The sequence below is a fragment of the Lycium ferocissimum genome, chromosome 2, assembly GCF_029784015.1.
Source record: "Lycium ferocissimum isolate CSIRO_LF1 chromosome 2, AGI_CSIRO_Lferr_CH_V1, whole genome shotgun sequence".
NCBI classification, from domain to species: Eukaryota; Viridiplantae; Streptophyta; class Magnoliopsida; order Solanales; family Solanaceae; genus Lycium; species Lycium ferocissimum.
The window spans coordinates 69479782-69498399 of NC_081343.1; the positions used below are offsets into that span (position 1 = coordinate 69479782).

The 18618-nt window shown below is 35.7% G+C and overlaps 3 protein-coding genes across 4 annotated transcripts; 2 read left to right on the top strand and 1 right to left on the bottom strand.

Moving 5' to 3' along the window:
* Positions 1 to 1999: 1999 nt before the first annotated feature.
* On the top strand, positions 2000 to 4962 carry LOC132047909 (uncharacterized). Its single transcript, XM_059438882.1, has 4 exons — positions 2000 to 2543; positions 2631 to 2745; positions 2839 to 3135; positions 3966 to 4962. The coding sequence occupies exons 1-4, from the start codon at positions 2000 to 2002 to the stop codon at positions 4960 to 4962; spliced, it is 1953 nt and encodes a 650-aa protein (XP_059294865.1).
* Positions 4963 to 8569: 3607 nt separating this feature from the next.
* Positions 8570 to 9578, top strand: LOC132048385 (serine/threonine-protein phosphatase 7 long form homolog). Of its 2 annotated transcripts, none has more exons than XM_059439290.1 (3): positions 8570 to 8859; positions 8952 to 9116; positions 9225 to 9578. In XM_059439290.1, the coding sequence occupies exons 1-3, from the start codon at positions 8731 to 8733 to the stop codon at positions 9306 to 9308; spliced, it is 378 nt and encodes a 125-aa protein (XP_059295273.1). In that variant the 5' UTR covers positions 8570 to 8730; the 3' UTR covers positions 9309 to 9578. The 2 variants fall into 2 exon arrangements, with proteins under 2 accessions (XP_059295273.1, XP_059295274.1); XM_059439291.1 differs by having other exon boundaries at positions 9237 to 9578.
* A 1748-nt stretch (positions 9579 to 11326) lies between these two features.
* On the bottom strand, positions 11327 to 15743 carry LOC132047161 (uncharacterized). The gene is made up of 6 exons (XM_059438081.1): positions 15271 to 15743; positions 14466 to 14501; positions 13496 to 13697; positions 12059 to 12137; positions 11864 to 11981; positions 11327 to 11713 (listed from the first exon to the last, which is right to left on the bottom strand). The coding sequence occupies exons 1-6, from the start codon at positions 15441 to 15443 to the stop codon at positions 11689 to 11691; spliced, it is 633 nt and encodes a 210-aa protein (XP_059294064.1). The 5' UTR covers positions 15444 to 15743; the 3' UTR covers positions 11327 to 11688.
* Between the last annotated feature and the right edge of the window lie 2875 nt (positions 15744 to 18618).

Consider the following 18618-nt stretch of genomic DNA (forward strand, 5'->3'; position numbering starts at 1 on the left):
ACTAACCTACGCCACCCCTAATATGAGAAAGTGGTTTAGTTCATTAGTTGCACCACGCGTTTCGGGATAATTTATCCTATAGTTTGGTTTGTCGCAATAAATTGCCTACTCATTCTTCAGGTATTTTTACGTCTAGTTTAGTCGATTACAGTTAGTTTTTGGATGATATAATTGTGTTGAACCTTTACGATTGTTAATACTAGGGTTAATACATAGACAACTCCATAAATTTGCTAGCAAATTTCATCTAGATACTCAAATTAGGGTTGGTGAAATTGAGCACATAAACACTTATAAAGTTTTCCTATTAGATATTTTCGATTCTAGTTTCGAGGAATTGCGTCCACCGTTGAAAATGTTGGCTCCCATCCGGAAGGCTTTGGCGTGTCGCCATCAAATGTGGAGAATGCACGAGAGGCGATTACATAGGTTATACAGTATAATCTCAACCGATTCAATTTTTTAGTATAATTTTTTCAAAGACTAGTATTCTTTACATCTAAACTTGTAAATGGATGACATAGTTACCATATTGTCTTCACACATGCTTCCTGCAAAAGGCTAATCATATGAGCTGCTTACTGCATTGGAACCACTTTTTAAATTTTAGTTTCCTTTTCGATTACCTTGTAGATAAACCAGGCGCAGATACCAGAGTTCTACTTCCGGTTCTTTTTCAGATCTAACATGAGTGTGATTTTAAAGGGAGATATTATTAGCTTCATCAGTTGTAATCAGTATGTTGTCAACCTAAAACAGCAGCACAATAGGAATCCGCTATCTATCTAGTAATTTCTTCAAAGTACAGTTCTGCAAAGGCAATCTCTTCAAAGTTTAGTAATTAACATGTCGTAATCCAAACTTGTTGGAATTATTAATGAACTTGACAGAAATCACAGTTCACCGGAAAAGGAAAAGGTTTAGTTGATATATTGATGTTTTCCGGTGAATATACAAGATATACAAGTGTGTGTGGAAATATGAAAATGTAGAAGTATGAAAGAGAAAAGTGCAGATATGTTCACATGGGAAAGAGTGGCTGATTCAAAATTAAATTGGACACGTGGCTACACATTCAAGAACCTTCCAAGCAATTTCCACATTTACATATTAGTTTTCTTTTTTGTATATATCAAAATATAAAATCTGATATAATAATTAGTTTGTTAGAAGGTGACCAATTAGAATAGGACACTTGTACAGTTTGTTTTGCTATTTCATTCCATGTACTGCTATATAACGTGCACTGTACAGAACAATAACAACAAGGAAAATTCTTTCATCATTTGTCTTTTACATTTTACAGTTTTACATGGTATCAGAGCATTGAGATTTAATCTCAGCTCATCTTTCTTTTCCTTGTTTTTAGCTTCAATTTTTTCTTGCTGCAATGGGAGACAATGTTGAAACAGCTACTGGGACTCAAGTTCCCCTTTCAGCTGCGGATACTGGATCTAAAGAGGTCTTCAATACCTCTCACCCTTGCTTCATTTCACCATCAGATTCACCTGGGACACTGCTTGTCAATACAGTTTTTGACGGAAAAAGTTTTGGGGGTTGGAAAAGAGCTATGTGGATAGCTCTAACTGCTAAAAATAAGGCTGGTTTCATAGATGGTTCAACATCGAACCGTAACAGGAATGTATCTGCGTAATGCTTGGGGTAGAGCCAATAATATGGTAATTTCGTGGATACTAAACTCCCTATCTAGAGACATCTCTGAAAGTGTGCTCTATTATGCTAATGCTAAGGATATCTGGGAGGAATTAGAAGCCAGGTTTGGACAAAGCTCAGGAGCTAGATTGTATGACTCGGAAAAGAACTAAGCGACCTTATTCAAGGTCCAACTGATATAGCCACTTACTTTACTAAGATTAAACGACTCTGGGATGAATTAGATACTTTGGATTCGTTTATCCCTTGCTCTTGCATTTGTTCCTGCAAAGCAAAGGAGAAAAACATTAAATCTAAGCAAGATGAAAGGCTTGTTAAATTTTTAATGGGACTCAATGATTCATACTGTGGTGCTAGGGGTAACATTCTTATGATTTCACCTTTACCCACTATTTCTAATGCATATGCACTGTTAGTCCAAGAAGAAAAACAAAGAGAAGTTCACAACACACCAAAATACCCAGGAGAGTCATCTTCTTTTGTTGCTGCAAACCAGGGAAATTTCCCACAAAAACCCTTTGCTACTGATTTCAGAACACAAAAGACATATTATGACAACAAGAAATCTGGTAGCATTTGTAAGTACTGCAAGAAACCAGGTCACTCTATTGAGAAATGCTACAAACTTCATGGGTTTCCACCTAATTTCAAATTTACTAAGCAGCGAAATTTTCAGAACTCAATTCAGGGTAATGCAGTGTCTTCTAATGAGAATTCTGGGGAAGTGTTCATGTCTAATGCAGAAACAGGAGAACAAGGGAAACTTCTTTCTCCTGAGCAGTTGGCACAAGTAATGCAAATGCTTCAACATGTGAAAAATGGAGATCAAAGCACTGTTTCTGATGGTATGGCATCTGTGAATTGTGCTGGTATAACCCTTTGTCCTAGCCCTTTTTCTTTAAACTTAAAAGTTGATTCTAGAAATTATTCTAAGACTACCTGGATCATTGATTCAGGTGCAACTGAACACATGAGTTACAACAAGTCTTCCTTCTTTAATTTTAAACCTTTGCCTAAAATCATATCTGTTAGTCTACCTAATTCTCAGAAAGTTAAAGTTTCTCATATAGGGTCAGTCAAACTTTTCTCAAATCTTATCATTCACAATGTCCTTTATGTCCCCTGTTTTCATTTTAATCTTCTGTCTGTTCACAAGTTGTGCAGACAGCTTTCTAACATAGTATTTTTCACCTCTTCTCATTGTTTTATGCAGGGCCCTTCAATGAAGAGCCCAATGCTCCTTGGTGAAAGTCAGAATGGTCTTTACATCTTCAAGCATAGAATTCCAGTGGTTTCTTCTTCTACAGATTCCAGCTCTAGAGTTTCTAGTTTAGTTTCTAAGTCTGTTTTTAATTCCCAGAAGGATATTGTATCCAGTTTAGCTTCTAAGTCAGTTTTCAATTCCCAGAAGGATATTGTATCCAATTTATCTTCTAGTTCTTTTTCTGTTACTAAAAGCAGGTTGTGGCATGTAAGGTTGGGTCATATGCCCCTTTCAAACATTCAAAATATTAATGAAATTTCAGATGATGTTTGTTCTAAATTTCCTATTCCCTGCACTATTTGTCCACTAGCAAGACAACATAAGCTGCCTTTTACAAATAGCCAAATTTCCTCTAAAGGTATTTTTGATTTGATACACATTGACACTTGGGGGCCTTACCAAACACCCACCTATGATGGATATAGATATTTCTTAACCATAGTTGATGATTTTAGTAGAGGAACTTGGACATTTTTGTTATCTACTAAAAGCAATGCCTTCCCTATCCTCAAATCCTTTTTGATCATGATAGAGAGACAATTTCAGAGAAAAGTTAAAGCTATTAGGTCCGACAATGCATGGGAATTAGGATCAAGTTCTGAACATGCTAGTTTCTTAGTTTCTCAAGGCATTATTCATCAAACCTCTTGTGTGGCCACACCACAACAAAATGGTGTGGTTGAGAGGAAACATAAGCACCTTTTGGAAATCTGTAGGGCTTTGCTTTTTCAATCCCAACTGCCACATAAATTTTGGGGAGATGCTATTATGACTGCTACCTATATTATTAACAGATGCCCCACAAGACTGTTTTCTTTCTTAACACCCTATGAAAAATTATTTGGGCATCCTCCTAGTTATTCTCATTTAAGAAGTTTTGGTTGTCTTGCTTTTGCCTCTACACATTCACATGGCGGATCCAAATTAGCACTGAGCGTGCGTAACCTTGCATTTTCCTTGGTTATCCTTTTGGGAAAAAGGGGTACAAGTTATTGAGTCTAGAATCACAAAAATATCTGGTTTCTAGAAATGTGATTTTTTATGAAGATATTTATCCTTATGCTACTGCCCAGTCTAATGTTCCTATATTTCCTTTTGATGAACCCATACAATCTAATCTTCCATCTTCTTTGCCTTCTATGCCTGAGCCTTTAACTCCTACAGTTTCTACTCCTACAACTAATGCACAGCCTGATTCCCCTCTGTTACCTACCACTTCTCTACCTAATGATTCCTCACCTCTTACACCTAATTCCAATTCCAATCCCCAGAGTACACCACCTTCTTCTTCACCTAATGAGTCTTCTACTGCTCCAATCTCTCTAGTCCCTAATCCTATTATACTAAGACAATCTACCAGATCAGTGAAAACCCCTGCTTACTTAGAAGATTATATCTGTAACAGTGTTCGTCTCTCTAATGTTTCTGATGCCTGTTTTTCTTCATCTATCTCTTCTCCTCCTTTTGCATTTTCCGCACTTTCTAATGCTAATCAAGAATACATCAACAGTTTATCACAAATCAAAGAACCCTCAACTTTTTCTCAAGCTATTCTTTACCCAGGATGGCAGGATGCCATGACCAAAGAATTGGAAGCTTTGATCTCAAATGACACATGGGAAGTAGTCACTTTGCCTCCAGGAAAGCGAGCACTTCCCTCAAAGTGGGTTTATAAAGTTAAATTAAAATCAGATGGTACTGTTGAGAGGCTTAAGGCACGTTTGGTTGTGCGAGGTGATATACAACAAGCAGGAGTTGATTTTACAGAAACTTTTAGTCCTGTCGTCAAGATTACTACTATCAGATGTGTCTTGGCCATTGCAGTTAAGAAAAATTGGGGTCTCTATCAGCTTGATGTTAATAACGCGTTTCTACATGGTGAGTTAGACGAGGAAGTCTACATGAAATTTCCAGCTGGGTTACAAGTTGTTGATCCTACCCAAGTTTGTCGATTAAAGAATTTACGGGTTAAAACAAGCTTCGCGTCAATGGTATTCAAGACTAACAGCTGCTTTGAGTTTTAAAGGTTTCACACATTCCTTGAACGACTATTCCCTTTTTTACAAAGTTCATGGAACATCTGTTTCAATTTTAGCCGTCTATGTCGACGACATTTTGCTCACTGGCAACAACCCAGAAGAATTAAAGACTTTGAAATTGTTTTTAGACTCCGAATTCAAAATCAAAGACTTGGGGAACTTACATTATTTTTTGGGAATTGAGGTTATTCGTGAACCTCAAGGATTGATCCTTAATCAACGAAAATTTGTTTGAACTCCTTTCTCGAGTATGAGCTCTTCACTTGAAGCCTGCTACATCTCCTTTAGACCCAACTCAAAAATTACATCTTGACATGGGTTCTCCACTCCCAGATCCGACTGCATATCGACGTTTGATTGGTCAACTCAACTTCTTGACCCATACCAGACCCGATATCGCCTTCTCTGTACAGCACTTAAGCCAGTTTATGCAGTCTCCCCATCAAAACCATTTAAATGCTGCACATCATGTTCTTCGTTATCTACTCCTTGACCCGAGTTTGGGTCTTTTCCTTAATTCTTCTCCTTCGTTTACATTGTTGGCTTTTTGCGACTCTGATTGGGCCACTTGGATTCTCGCGGATCTGTGAGCGGATTTTACATTAGCCTTGGTGGTAGCCCCATTTCTTGGAAATCGAAAAAACAACCTTCCCTTTCGTTATCATCCGCCGAAGCTGAGTACAGATCGATGCGTCGGGTTGTTGCCGAGCTCACTTGGCTTGTCCGACTTCTTTCCGACCTAACTCTTCCACCGGATCTCCCTATTTCTCTTCATTCAGACAGCCAAGCAGCCATACATATAGCTAAAAACCCGGTCTTTCATGAACGGACGAAGCACGTTGACTTGGATTGTCACTTCGTCCGTCAACAATACCTTGCTGGCTTAATTTCCCTCTCCTTTCTTCCTTCTTCATCCCAAGTTGCAGATCTTTTTACGAAACCCCTTCATGGTACCTCTCATCGCTTTCTTTTGGGCAAATTGGGGGTTCGCCCCCCTCCAATTTGAGGGGGGGTGTTGGAATTATTAATGAACTTGACAATCACGAGTTCATAGGAAAAGGAAAAGGTTTAGTTGATATATTGATGTTTTCCGGTGAATATACAAGATATACAAGTGTGTGTGGAAATATGAAAATGTAGAAGTATGAAAGAGAAAAGTGCAGATATGTTCACATGGGAAAGAGTGGCTGATTCAAAATTAAATTGGACACGTGGCTACACATTCAAGAACCTTCCAAGCAATTTCCACATTTACATATTAGTTTTCTTTTTTGTATATATCAAAATATAAAATCTGATATAATAATTAGTTTGTTAGAAGGTGACCAATTAGAATAGGACACTTGTACGAGTTTGTTTTGCTATTTCATTCCATGTATTTGCTATATAACGTGCCTTCGTACGTAACAATAACAACAAGGAAAATTCTTTCATCATTTGTCTTTTACATTTTACAGTTTTACAAAACTCAAGATTGAACAGGTTAAGATAAGTTATGTCAATATATAAAATTTAATCAATTAAAAAATTGGGTTTAATTGAATCAAGAAAGGTTAAGCAATCGATCGAATTTAAAGACCTTTCTTCAAGCAAGTTTGGCTATTCGGGTCATAACATTTTTGTCTAAACAGAAGTGAAATACACAGGTTGATGGCAGAAAACATATTGATATAATATTATTATGTGAAGATAATTTGAAGCGTCTGACTATTGTATTAATGTGTTTTCATGATTTGTTAGTTATTCTTTTTTCGTCTTGCTTTGAATTGCTTGTAACACTCTTTCTATCATGGTAGAGGTAAAGTCTGCGTACATTCTACACTTCCTAGACCCCACTTTGTGAGATTTCATTGGGTATATTGTATAATTTGAAGCGTATAAGAAAAAAATGTTAAGTAAGGTCGCTTTTTCGCAGCTAGAGATTTTTTTAAAATTTCGAGTATTTCATATTTTTCCTTAACAATTAAAATTCGGGGAGAGGGGGAAGTGGCAATGTTATAGGATAGTCCACGACTCATTGTGCATTGTTGCCCTAATTTTTCTCCTTTCTCCTCCTCTTCCTCCATCCTTTTGAAGTTACAGAATTTTATCTTCGTCTCCGTCTCCTTCTCCTTTTCCTTCTCCTCCATTTATTTTCTTTTTAAACCCTGCGTTACAGTCTAATTTTTAGAGCAACTTCTTCATCTTTATCTTTTGTTGCTATCTAAATTAAGGTATTTTTCTAACTCATATAATATTGTATATTTATAGTAGATGTAGGATATCTGTTTGTCTTATATATCTTAATTGTTATTTTTTATTTGTGTTATTTTAATACGTATAAGATATATGTTTGTGTTATTTTAATTTGGACTTAAGATATGATTGTTAGAAGCATTATTATATAAAATGTCTGATTTGTTTAGTAGCACTTTTGAAGAAATTTGTCGTTATGTTACTGTTATTTGGTGGATTGTTATATAAAAGATCTGAATAACTAATTGTTTTTCATTGTACCTTTAATGTGATATTTATATAGCCAGAAAAGTGAAACTTAATTGATGCCTCAGTATCCAAAAAAAAAAAAGATACTTAAAATGTCATGATAATGCTTTATTATATGGGACCTAAGTGTAAGTGGGTGGACAATTATTTTATCTATACCTTATAGGTATTAATGTGGTCCACTATCAGTGGTTTCTAAATAAGGCTTATGGAAGTTAGCTTTATCTAGCAAGTGCATATTTGTTCTGCTAAAATTGGAATAATATTTTTTTTAATAGTAAGTTACTCCAAATAGCTTGATCTGGACTTTAATTTTTTTTTAATCTAAGGTATGAAGCTTCCACGGGTATGCGTACATCCGGGGCCAGAAGTGTACGATGTGTTAACACTCCAGGAGAAGCATCGATCACGGTCGCGGTGGGATGGTGCCTTGAGAGGACCGACCGGATGCCTGTTTCCACGCCGCGCGGATACCGAATTTTGGAAGCACGTGAAGCGTCATCCTCGCATCCTTGATTACTTTGGTCTGTGTGAATTTAGGGGAGTAGTAGAGGTAGGATGTGTATCATATGATTGGGCAGTCATCACTGCACTTATAGAGAGATGGAGTCCTAAGACGCACACCTTTCATCTGCGTACGGGTGAGGCGACCATCACATTACAAGATATTGAGCTCATGTTTGGCATGGTTGTTGATGGTAATCCCTTGAATGATGTTAATGCTAAAAATATAAGTATTATTGGGTGGCAACAATTAATCCATGAGCTTATTGGTTGGGCACACAGTCCGGATTGTTTTAATGGTGTTAGTAGGTTAGAACTAAATAGGGAGAAGTATTCAAAACACACTCCATTTGGCCAAAATTGCTATAACACACTTTAATGGTGTTGGACTATTTTTGTGTATTATTGAGGGTATTGTTGGGTGACGTGGACAAAAAAGTGAGTCCCTCAATATTGAATATTATTGAGTCCACGTCACCAATAATACCCTCAATAATACACAAAAAAATAGTCGGGGGGGGTCATAGGACTCCCGCAAAGTTGGAGTGTGTTATAGCAATTTCGGCCAAAGTTAGAGTGTGTTTTGAATACTTTTCCCAACTAAATAAATTAATTGAATATATTAGAGGCTTAGATGACATTACATATCAGACCCCAGAAATTGTTGTGCAACAGCGGGTTAGGTTGTACTTGCTATGGCTTTATGGCGGCACGATATTTCCGGATAAGTCCGGTGACTTACTTAATTTAGACTATTTGCTTGACATGCGTGACCTTAGAGCAATGAGTAGACAAGCTTGGGGAGCGGCTGCATTGTCATATTTGTATACTTGTTTATGCCGCGCTTCGTTGAAGAAAGCCAAGGATGTGTGTGGATTCATTTCCTTATTGCAGGTACGTGACCTTTAAAATTATATAATTTTATTTGGTTGTCCTATTTGATAGCTATAAGATTTTTATGTATTTATTTTAAATTTTTAATATAGGTTTGGGCTTGGGAGCGAATTATACCGATGCAGCCATCACCCAGGGCCCTTCATCCACACACAGCTCTTGCAAGAAAGTGGACTCATCGTAAAGCTCGCGAAAATGAGGCACGTGTTGTGCTACCCATATGTAGGGATGTATTGGACAACCTAACAGATGGTCAGGTATTTTATCATAATTATGGTTGTTAATGGCGTTTTGATATAATAGTTACGCTTATGTGTAATTTATTTATTTTATTATCATGTAATTTTATGTTCTTTCTATCGTAGTTTGTGTGGCAGCCTTATTTAGAGGCCATCATTAATGGACTCCCTGAGTGGTGTCGGCGTGGTCGAGTTAATTGGATGGCGTAGGTTCCCCTTATTTGTGGGATCTATCGAGAGTGGCACATGGTAGACCGCGTTCTCAGACAGTTCGGTAGGAAGCAACATATTCCGGGACCATGTGCTGAGATTGATCCTTCTCATTACAAACGTGACAAGCGGTATGCTATAACAGTGGAGGATCAACAAAATTTTACACAAACGGACTTTTTGTGGGAAAATCGTCGACAAAGGGTAATTCTGGCAGAGTATGAAACTCAAGACCCAGAGTCATTATCAGAGTATTTTTGTTGGTATCGACGTCACCGCGCACTTTCATAGGAAATCCGCGCATAATGTGGATAGAGGATACCAACACATGATCAGCGTGCACATGAGGCACCGATACGTACATTACATTCCATTAGATGTTTGATGTCTTTATATGTGTCTTAGACCACTATCAAATCTCGTATTTTTTTTTTTTTTTTAGGCTTTAGGACATCAAGAATCGTACAGGTTGGCTCAGGAGACTATCCAAGATCCAACCAAGTCTAATGAAGTGAAGGAAATAGCAGAGATGTTTAGCCACATTAATACAGAGTCCATGGCTGCTGCCTCTCTGGGGACGATGTTGAGTTTCGCTCCCAATTATACACCACCGGCAGAGTGTGTTGAGCCGCCTACTGTGCAAGTGCCTCGTCATCAACGTCCTAATACTCCTAATATTTTTTATTTCTGTTCGCATATATAACACATATTTAATTATTGCATGTGTTAAAATATTTATTTGAGTTAATCACTGAAATTAACTATATGCTTTAAAAATTAAAAAAATCAATAATTTTTTTTTATTAAAAACACAGCCGAATATGATTTAAATAGAGGCAACGTCTTACAAACTATTTGTAAAACTTTGGGGAGAAAAAATTAATGAAAGGTATAACGTGGACTGATCCACGTTATACAAAATTATTTGTATAACGTGGATCAGTCCACGTTATACCATTAAATAATTTTTTTTTTTTTTGTTTGTGATGTCTGACATGAAGAAAAAATTTGGGGTATAACGTGGAGGAGTCCACGTTATACCCGTTTTGGTATATATATATATATATATATATATATATATATATATATATATGAAAGGCTGCCCCTTTTATTGATTTTTTTACTCTGATTTTTACCCAGTATAGTTTCTTAAATTTGTCATGATAGGGATGCTACTTTGCTACATTTTTTTGTTCTGTTGGCTGGTAGAGATTGTGGTTGTCTGAAGCACTGGGGCTCATTGTCCAGTGCTCAGATGTTTTTTTTTTTTCTGCACTTCAAAGCTTACTTTGGTAATGAAAATCTTATTTACCAAAAAAAATAACACCACATCTATATATCATGAAGCTGTCAAGATCTAATAATTGATAGGGATGTTCACGCTTTTAAAACTAAAACCAAACGAAAATTTAACCAAACCGAATAAAAAAATTTGATTTTGTTTTGTTGGCTGGTAGTAAAAAAATAACCAAACCAAACCGATAATTATATACATAAAATTTATAATTATTTATATGTATAATATTAACTTTTCATAAATAATTAAAGATATTTTATACCTTTTAATTATTAATTTAATTTTGATCTACTGGGGCATGTCATTGTCAACAGCCCAACTCTAATAAGTCATGCTCAGATAAAAAGTAAAAATTATCTCTTTTCATTTGTCTTTCTCAATACGCAAGAAAGTTCGCAGCTTGGGCCGTAGTATTTGGTAATGATATTTGAATCTTACTAGTCGTAAAAAAAACCGAACCAAACCGACATCTATATATATTATTTTACTTCTGGTTTGGTTATATTTGTAGACATTTAAAAACCGATCTAATAATTAACCAATAACCGACCCAAACCGTATCAGGCAACTATGTAATAAAAGGATAATCAGTGGCCAAAAAGAAACATAAAAAGGTGATAAGTATGGTGATGCATGATGACATAAGGAAAGGGTAATTTCTTCCTTTTCAAATCCTATAATATTGCAACTCTGTCTCCAAAAGAACCAAGGAGGTATTAGATGTTATAAAACAATACTTTAATAAATTGTGCAAATTTAACGAACACCGTTCTTCTAAAACAATATTTACAAAAGTTCTCTTCCCAGCCAATATCCGGAGACCTGTGGAATAGTTAAAAGGATGTTGCATCCCATTATTTGCAATCAACCTTCATTATTTTACAAATCAGAATCACAATTGAGTATTGAAGAAGCCATAAAATATGCCATCAAGTGCATGCGTGAATGAATGTTAATGAGCTTCACAAGTATCTCCTATTTACAGTTGAATTTCATTGATCACTGAAAGCAACGCGACACCATAAAACCCTTTTCACATCCCCTAAACCAGTCGTGTCTGCAGATTGTATACGTACAGGGCATTCATGCAATAGCCATGAGACTATCCCTGCGTAAGGATTAAAAGGAATGAAATCAACATTGAGACGAACGATAATTTTTTTTCCTTCATTTTATTCAATCCATTGAGAATCAAGAACATTTGACTTTTTCTTTAGCAACTTTCCTACTGCTCTAATTCTCTAAAGTCTAAACTCACATTATAGCCTGCAGATACTGATCCACAGTGAGAGGTTTGGGACCACCAAACCAATTGATCATAAATATATCTTCAATCTCTAATTTGAAGATCTGGAAATTGTGACCCTTGGGCCAACCTGCCATTGGTTCAAAATAGTAAGCATAGGACGAGGGTAATACTTTTAGAATGGCAGCTCAAGAAGATGACATTTACCTTTCATCTCAGGGTGTTTTGTGAATAAAGCAGTTTGAGCAAAGCTAATTTCCTTTGGATCTCCATTAAGCACTTTCAACTAAAACAGCACAAAGACAATGTCTGATAATGTTACCAAGAATGTGGATGATATTTTTACAGTTTAGGACAAAGAAACTACAAAAGAAAGAAGCAACTATTAGTCTAGACAACAAAGCCATAAGTTTGCATATCAGCAGCTTGTTCATATGCTTACCAAGTGAATCCATCTACATCGTAATTGTTTCAATTAGCAGAACATAGAACGATAGCAAATATAGTGAAACACAGATTTTCCAATTATACATATTATGACATTTACAAGCATTGATTAGCAATTAGATCACATATTATAGTTTTTTAGTTCCCTTTTAGCAGTCTATTTCAGAATTAAATGTGTGCAACAACGTGCAAGTATTTTAAAATCCCCAGCAAAGCATAATATTGAGTTTTCAGGAAGAGTCAAAATTAAACAAAAATGTCAAAAACATGGTAAAAGTTGCCACCGCATATTCAACCTAGCATAAGGTTCAGAGAAGAGCATCAATATGTTGTACCATCCACAAATGCACAAATTAATTTTTACTGCTAAAGGGCATAGCAACTAAGCGTGTGTTCGTTATGGAGAAAAACATTTTCCAGAATATGTTTCCAATTTTCCATATTCAGTTGGCCAAAATTTCTGGAAAAAAATCTCTAGGAAAACAAGTTCTTAAAAATGAGGAAAATGACCTTCCTGGGGGAAGTAGGAAAATCAAGCTCCACAAGTGGCACTCCACGTTGATCGTGTCCACCCCACCCTCCAACAGACCTCATCTTCACCCCAATCACGTAACCAACATCCCCGCCCCCCCACCCCCCAAGTACTTGTCTAGATTATATACAACGCTTTTCGATAATATTTTTGCTTATGTAATGAACATAAGAAGTAAGTAAGAAACCCGCTTATTTTCCCTGAAAGCACTTTCCGAGAAAAAAAAAAATCATGGAAAACATTTTCCTTCGTACCAAACACACCCTAAGTGCCCATTTGGATGGGCTTATGACTTTTGACTTATAAGCTAAAAGCCATAAGTTAGGAATTTTGGCTTATGGCTTTTGGCTTATTTTTGTTGTTTTGACTTAAAAACAGGTGCTTCAAAGCACTTTTTTATTTTACCCAAACACTACAAAAGTGCTTAAAAGCTATTTTGGCTTAAAAGCACTTAAAATAAGTCAATCCAAACAGGCTCTAAATGTAGAAAAAAAGGGAACACTAAGGGGAAGCACTGAACTTTGGTGTGAAGAAAAATGGCCTGGAAGAGTGGGATTCAGAATACTCAATGAGCCGCTAAGAACTCTTGTTTAAAAGACAACTTCATCAAAAAAAAAAAAAAAAAAAACTCTTGTTTAAAGGAGAAGAGTTATTAGTGCAACCACCTTTCCCGTTAGGGTAATTTTGGCACAAGATGGGTTCTCAGGATCTTTCTTGCCACAAGTTCCAATCGCGTACTCACTGATTGTAAATGATGATCTCTCATCTTTTAATGCATTTCTAGCAGTGGGATCAAGCGTTGTTAAGTAGAAGTACGGTATGCCACGGCCTTTGTCTGGTAACCCATCACTAAATGAGACAACATTCCTGCACAATAGAGTATACTTCAAGAGACTCAAGACTATTAAAACAAGTTATGACTGGTGGAAGAACAGGATTAAATAGCATCAAATCCATAAAAGATCACATTTGACAAATCCTCCATCTCTAGTTCTAAAGTTTCTCAGGGTTCAAGAAACATAAAGTTCTATGCTGGGAGCTTCTTAAGATTTCAAAGCCTAAATCCCTTCAAAAATTGAAGAAAGAACTAATCCTCAATTAAAATTATCACCATTCAACATCCTCAATTAAAATTATCACCATTCAACTTTTTTTTATGTGGACATTTACTTTTCCTAGAGTGATTCTTGACTTGCGATCATGCAACTTTAGAACGCCATAAAAGAAATACTGTAAATTGTATGCTAGCAGTAATCATGAAACAAATACATTCCCAATACCAAATAACATGATGACAATCCTCTTGACCCCTCCCCCTCTGAAGTAACATGGGGCATTGAATTAAAAGAGCCTTTTGAGGCTTTTATTTAAGAGTCAAAACTCGAATTTTTAAAATTGGGTAGGAGGGATTCTTTTCTTAAAGACATCTCCAATCCTGCGCTTTTCCTTTTTTGTAGTGGTGTGGGAATTCTGAACATCAGGAAATACATGACTGCAGAAAAGCTTTTCAAAATAGTGTGTTTTTAGAATTTAAGACTATGAGATGAAATCGATATATCCATAAGCAGAACCTAGATGTGCAAAAGCAAAAGATATAGCTTCCGAAACAATGTCCAGAGATGTGGACTAACATACCCGAATGGCGCTCCTCCCATATCACTTGATATAGTACTGCAAAAGAAAGGTTACTATATCAGTTTCAGTTAAAATTACTTGGACTTTTACCAATCTGTTAGTATCATTTATTTTTTTCCATATACAACACCAGACTTTAAGCCAGTACTGTTAATCTGTTATAGCCAATAAGTTGACTTTAGCTGCCACAAATGACAGCATAGACAACAATCCAGCTGTCATGCAGACTTAACATGTTAATCGACAAAGGGGTGTCGAAGTTCTAGCCCCTCAAAAGGAAACAAACTTCCCAAGAAAAATGTGGCTTTACACTTAAATACTCCCTCCATCCCAAAAACAGTTGTCATGTTCCGAGAGTCAATTTGACTAATTTCGAAGCTAAATTGAATTAGATTAATTCAACATTTAAAAGTTAAAAATTAGGCTCAAAAACTATATGAAAAGCTACACCTTATAAGTTGCAATTCTTCTCATATCAATATGGTGAATTTAGTCAAAGTTTATTTAGTCTGAGTGTCGAGAAGTGAAATGCGACTAAGGATTTTAGGACAGAGGGAGTATCATTCAGTAATGACAAGATCTATCTAGGGTATGAACATTAATGAAGCTACATCTAACCAAAGCATAAACAAAATCAAGCAAATCAATCAACCAACAACACCTCGATCCCAAACTAGTTGGGGTTGACTAAAAAGAACAAACCACAGTAAAAGATTCAATCTTTCAGACAGAAAGATACCAATTCAAGAATCACACGCAAATAAATAGAAGTACAAAAACTAGAGAAAAGAAGGCAAATTCGTACTTGAGGACACCCCAAGAATTCTGAGAAACAAGCCATCGAGCAAATACAGCAACATCATCCGGCTTGGGTCTGGACATCGACAGTGAAAGAGGGCGCCCCTGAACTGATTCTTGGAAAAAAACCAAGAAGAACACTAAAGGAAGTAAAATCGAAGCTGCCCTGTTGATATTCATTTTGTTTACTGTATTCTAAGTAAAGACTCTAAAGAAAATGTATTGCTGTTAATGGATGAGAGTGTGTCTGGTATTTATACTTGCCCTACGCCAAGTACAGATAAGGATTACACTAGATTATAAGGATTTTGCAATAATGACTGCTTACTGAAAAAGCCAAACGGAAAGTGCGGTTTTTTCACAACTTTGAATCAGAACAGAGCAAAGAAGTTCCCGAGAGGAACAACATAAACGTTGGGTACACGAGAAAAAGTACATATTAGAACAGGCTGCCGGCGTCATCGGCACGTAACTATGAAGAATAACGTGAGTTTTAAAAGTACTTGTGGATTTAAAGTCCACTTAACTTTTTATTTTGAATCAAAATATAATAAAAGAGAAATTAAATTTATTTTTCAAATTTTTCCCATTTACTCAAGATAATAAATAGGTAAGAGTCTTATTAATTAGGGATAATTTAGTTAAAATATTTTTTTTCCAGAATCTAATATTGTTTTTATAGGAATAGTATTTTCTTAATGATTGTGAAAAATACTAAGTCGCACTTATTTTGAACCGGAGAGGGTACTTATTTTATTTGATCATCCGTTTTAGTACAAATATCATTTTAAAATATATTTTATTTGGTCATTTGCTATTTTATTAGGTTTGATTAATTAAGATATACGCTAAAAAGTTCACTTTACAATTAAAGCATTTCATACCAAGTGTTATTTTTGAGAATATTTTATTTGACCATCTGTAATTTTGGTTGTTTCTCATGTGCTCTATAGTTTTATTAATTTAGAGGATATACATTAAGGTCTCATTTGTTTTCATTAAGATTAATACGTTGAATCGAATGCTATTATCCGAATGATTAAGATGTTGTTCTAAACCGAACATCTGAATGATTAAGACTGTTTGTTTTTCAATATCTGAATGTGCATAATGTATTTATTTAAATATAATAAATATACAATTCAAATTAAAAAGTAACTAAATAGTAGAAAATAAATACAAATTTAATAAAATAAAATATTATATGATTAAAAAAAATGAAACATTTATGTTCACTAGTAATGGTGGAGATGTTTTGTAGTCGTGGTGGGGGCGTTGAGTGGGGGTGGAGGCGTGAGTGGGTGGTGGGTGGTTGGGGCGAGGGGTGGGTGGTGTGGGGGTGGGTGGTGTGGGATTGGTGGTGGGTGGGCGTGGTAGGGAGTGGAGGGTGGGTGGGTGGTGGGGTGGGGTTGAGGTGGATGGGTGGGGTTGGAGTCGAGAGTGGGTGGGGGTAGGGTTGGGGTTGGAGCTGGTGATAAAAAAGTTCCATACAAAAATACTTCTTAATGATATAAGACTTGGCCAAGATCTTAATGATTAAGACCTATTCGACCCAATAAGTGCTTAGATCTTAATGCAAACAACGTACTTAATGACGTTCTCCGAACCATTGATTCGGACTCCAATATGTATAAACAAATGAGGCCTAAGAAGCCCACTTTACAATTAAAGCATTTCACACCAAGCGCTATTTTTTTAGAGTGTTATTTGATCATGTTAATTTATTTATTTCTCATGTGCACTGAGGCTCGATTAATTTTTGAAACACATTAAAAATTCATTTTGTACCACATGTCATTTTGAGATCTCTAATCAAGATGAAAGAGTATTTATTATTCCCATCATAATCTTTTGTGGTCTTAATTATTTTTCCCGTCAAATTCATTTTACCAAACTAATGATGTCAAGGAATCGGGTGGGAGCTTGGAGAGCGACCGCTCAGGGTTCGGCTACGGGCGTCTTAAGGAGCCTGCTTTAGGGGGTCGACTGACCCACTATCCCTTTTGATGCAATAATCAAAACGAAACTATAAGAAAATGACAAGAAATTAAAGGATATATAATTTGACACAACTAAAGATCCAATTTAGCAACCAAAGTTCTTCCATTAACTAAGACCTCTAAATTAGGAACAATAGGAACACCAAACTCTTAGGCTGACCAAGAGGGATTTAACACTCTAATAACCAATCCTCTCAACAATGTTCACAATCAATAGCTTAAACAAGCTCTCAACTCTCAAGAGTTTTACAATAGCAATAGCAATAATCAAAATAGTCTACCTAGGGAAATAAACATACCCTTATTTATACTAGATAAAAAAGAAAGACAACTATGTTATTACAAATCTATTCTTAATGAAGTAAGGGCCTTGTTTGGTTGTCTTCCTTGAACTTGAAATCTGAAAATGTTAGCCTTTAAGTAGTAGCCTCCTTGCAAGCGCAGCCATCTTCATTCCCTTTCTCCAATCCGTCTTCCCATGCAATCTTCATCACTTGGGATCTCCGAAATGGTGTCAAGGCATGCTCACGAGTGCTCATCTTCATGCATATTCCTTGTGATCAGTGGAGCTCCTCGCCTTGATTCCACGTAGGTGACCTTGGGATAACTAGGATTGCATCATCTTTGTTAGGGTTTGCCTTGAATTTCCTATCTTATTTGAATTTTACCATGATTGTGTTTTACTTCAAAAAGAATTTCTTGATAGAAAATGTTTTCTTTGTAGAAAAGGACTCTACCATATTTATCCTTTTGTGTAGTCATTAAAAGAATTTCATTTAGGGAGAGATTATTCTCTCATAGTTTTAATGTTTATTTTTTAATATTAGGTTTCTCAATATATAGGTCACTTGACCAAATCATATTATAATATTATGTTTTTTTTTAGTATATTGTCGTTGTTGTCTGATTTATCGTTGTTCGAGTTTTGCAACGATTATCTTCCACATTATGCCACGTTATTTCAATCCCAACACCCTTAGGCCTAATTGAGCCCGAATTTTTAAGTTTGTATTAAAATTTTGGAATTTAAACACATAACAATTAAATAAATTTAAAAGGAAAATCTCGGAGACTAAAAACCTTTAATTTTATTAAGATAATTTTAAGACTTATATTTTTAATACAATTTATAAATTGTATTTCATATTTGACCTGCTTTATTATTGCTTTATATAAGCTGAGGGTCTATTGGAAATGACATCTCTATCTCCCAAGGTAGAGGTAAGGTCTATATGTGCTCTACTCTTTCAAACCCCACTATGTGGGACTAAACAGGATACGTTGATGTTGTAATTTTTATTTTGACTTTTAAACTAGCAAATTCATAGTACTACTTTTGCCATAAGTTGAGGTTT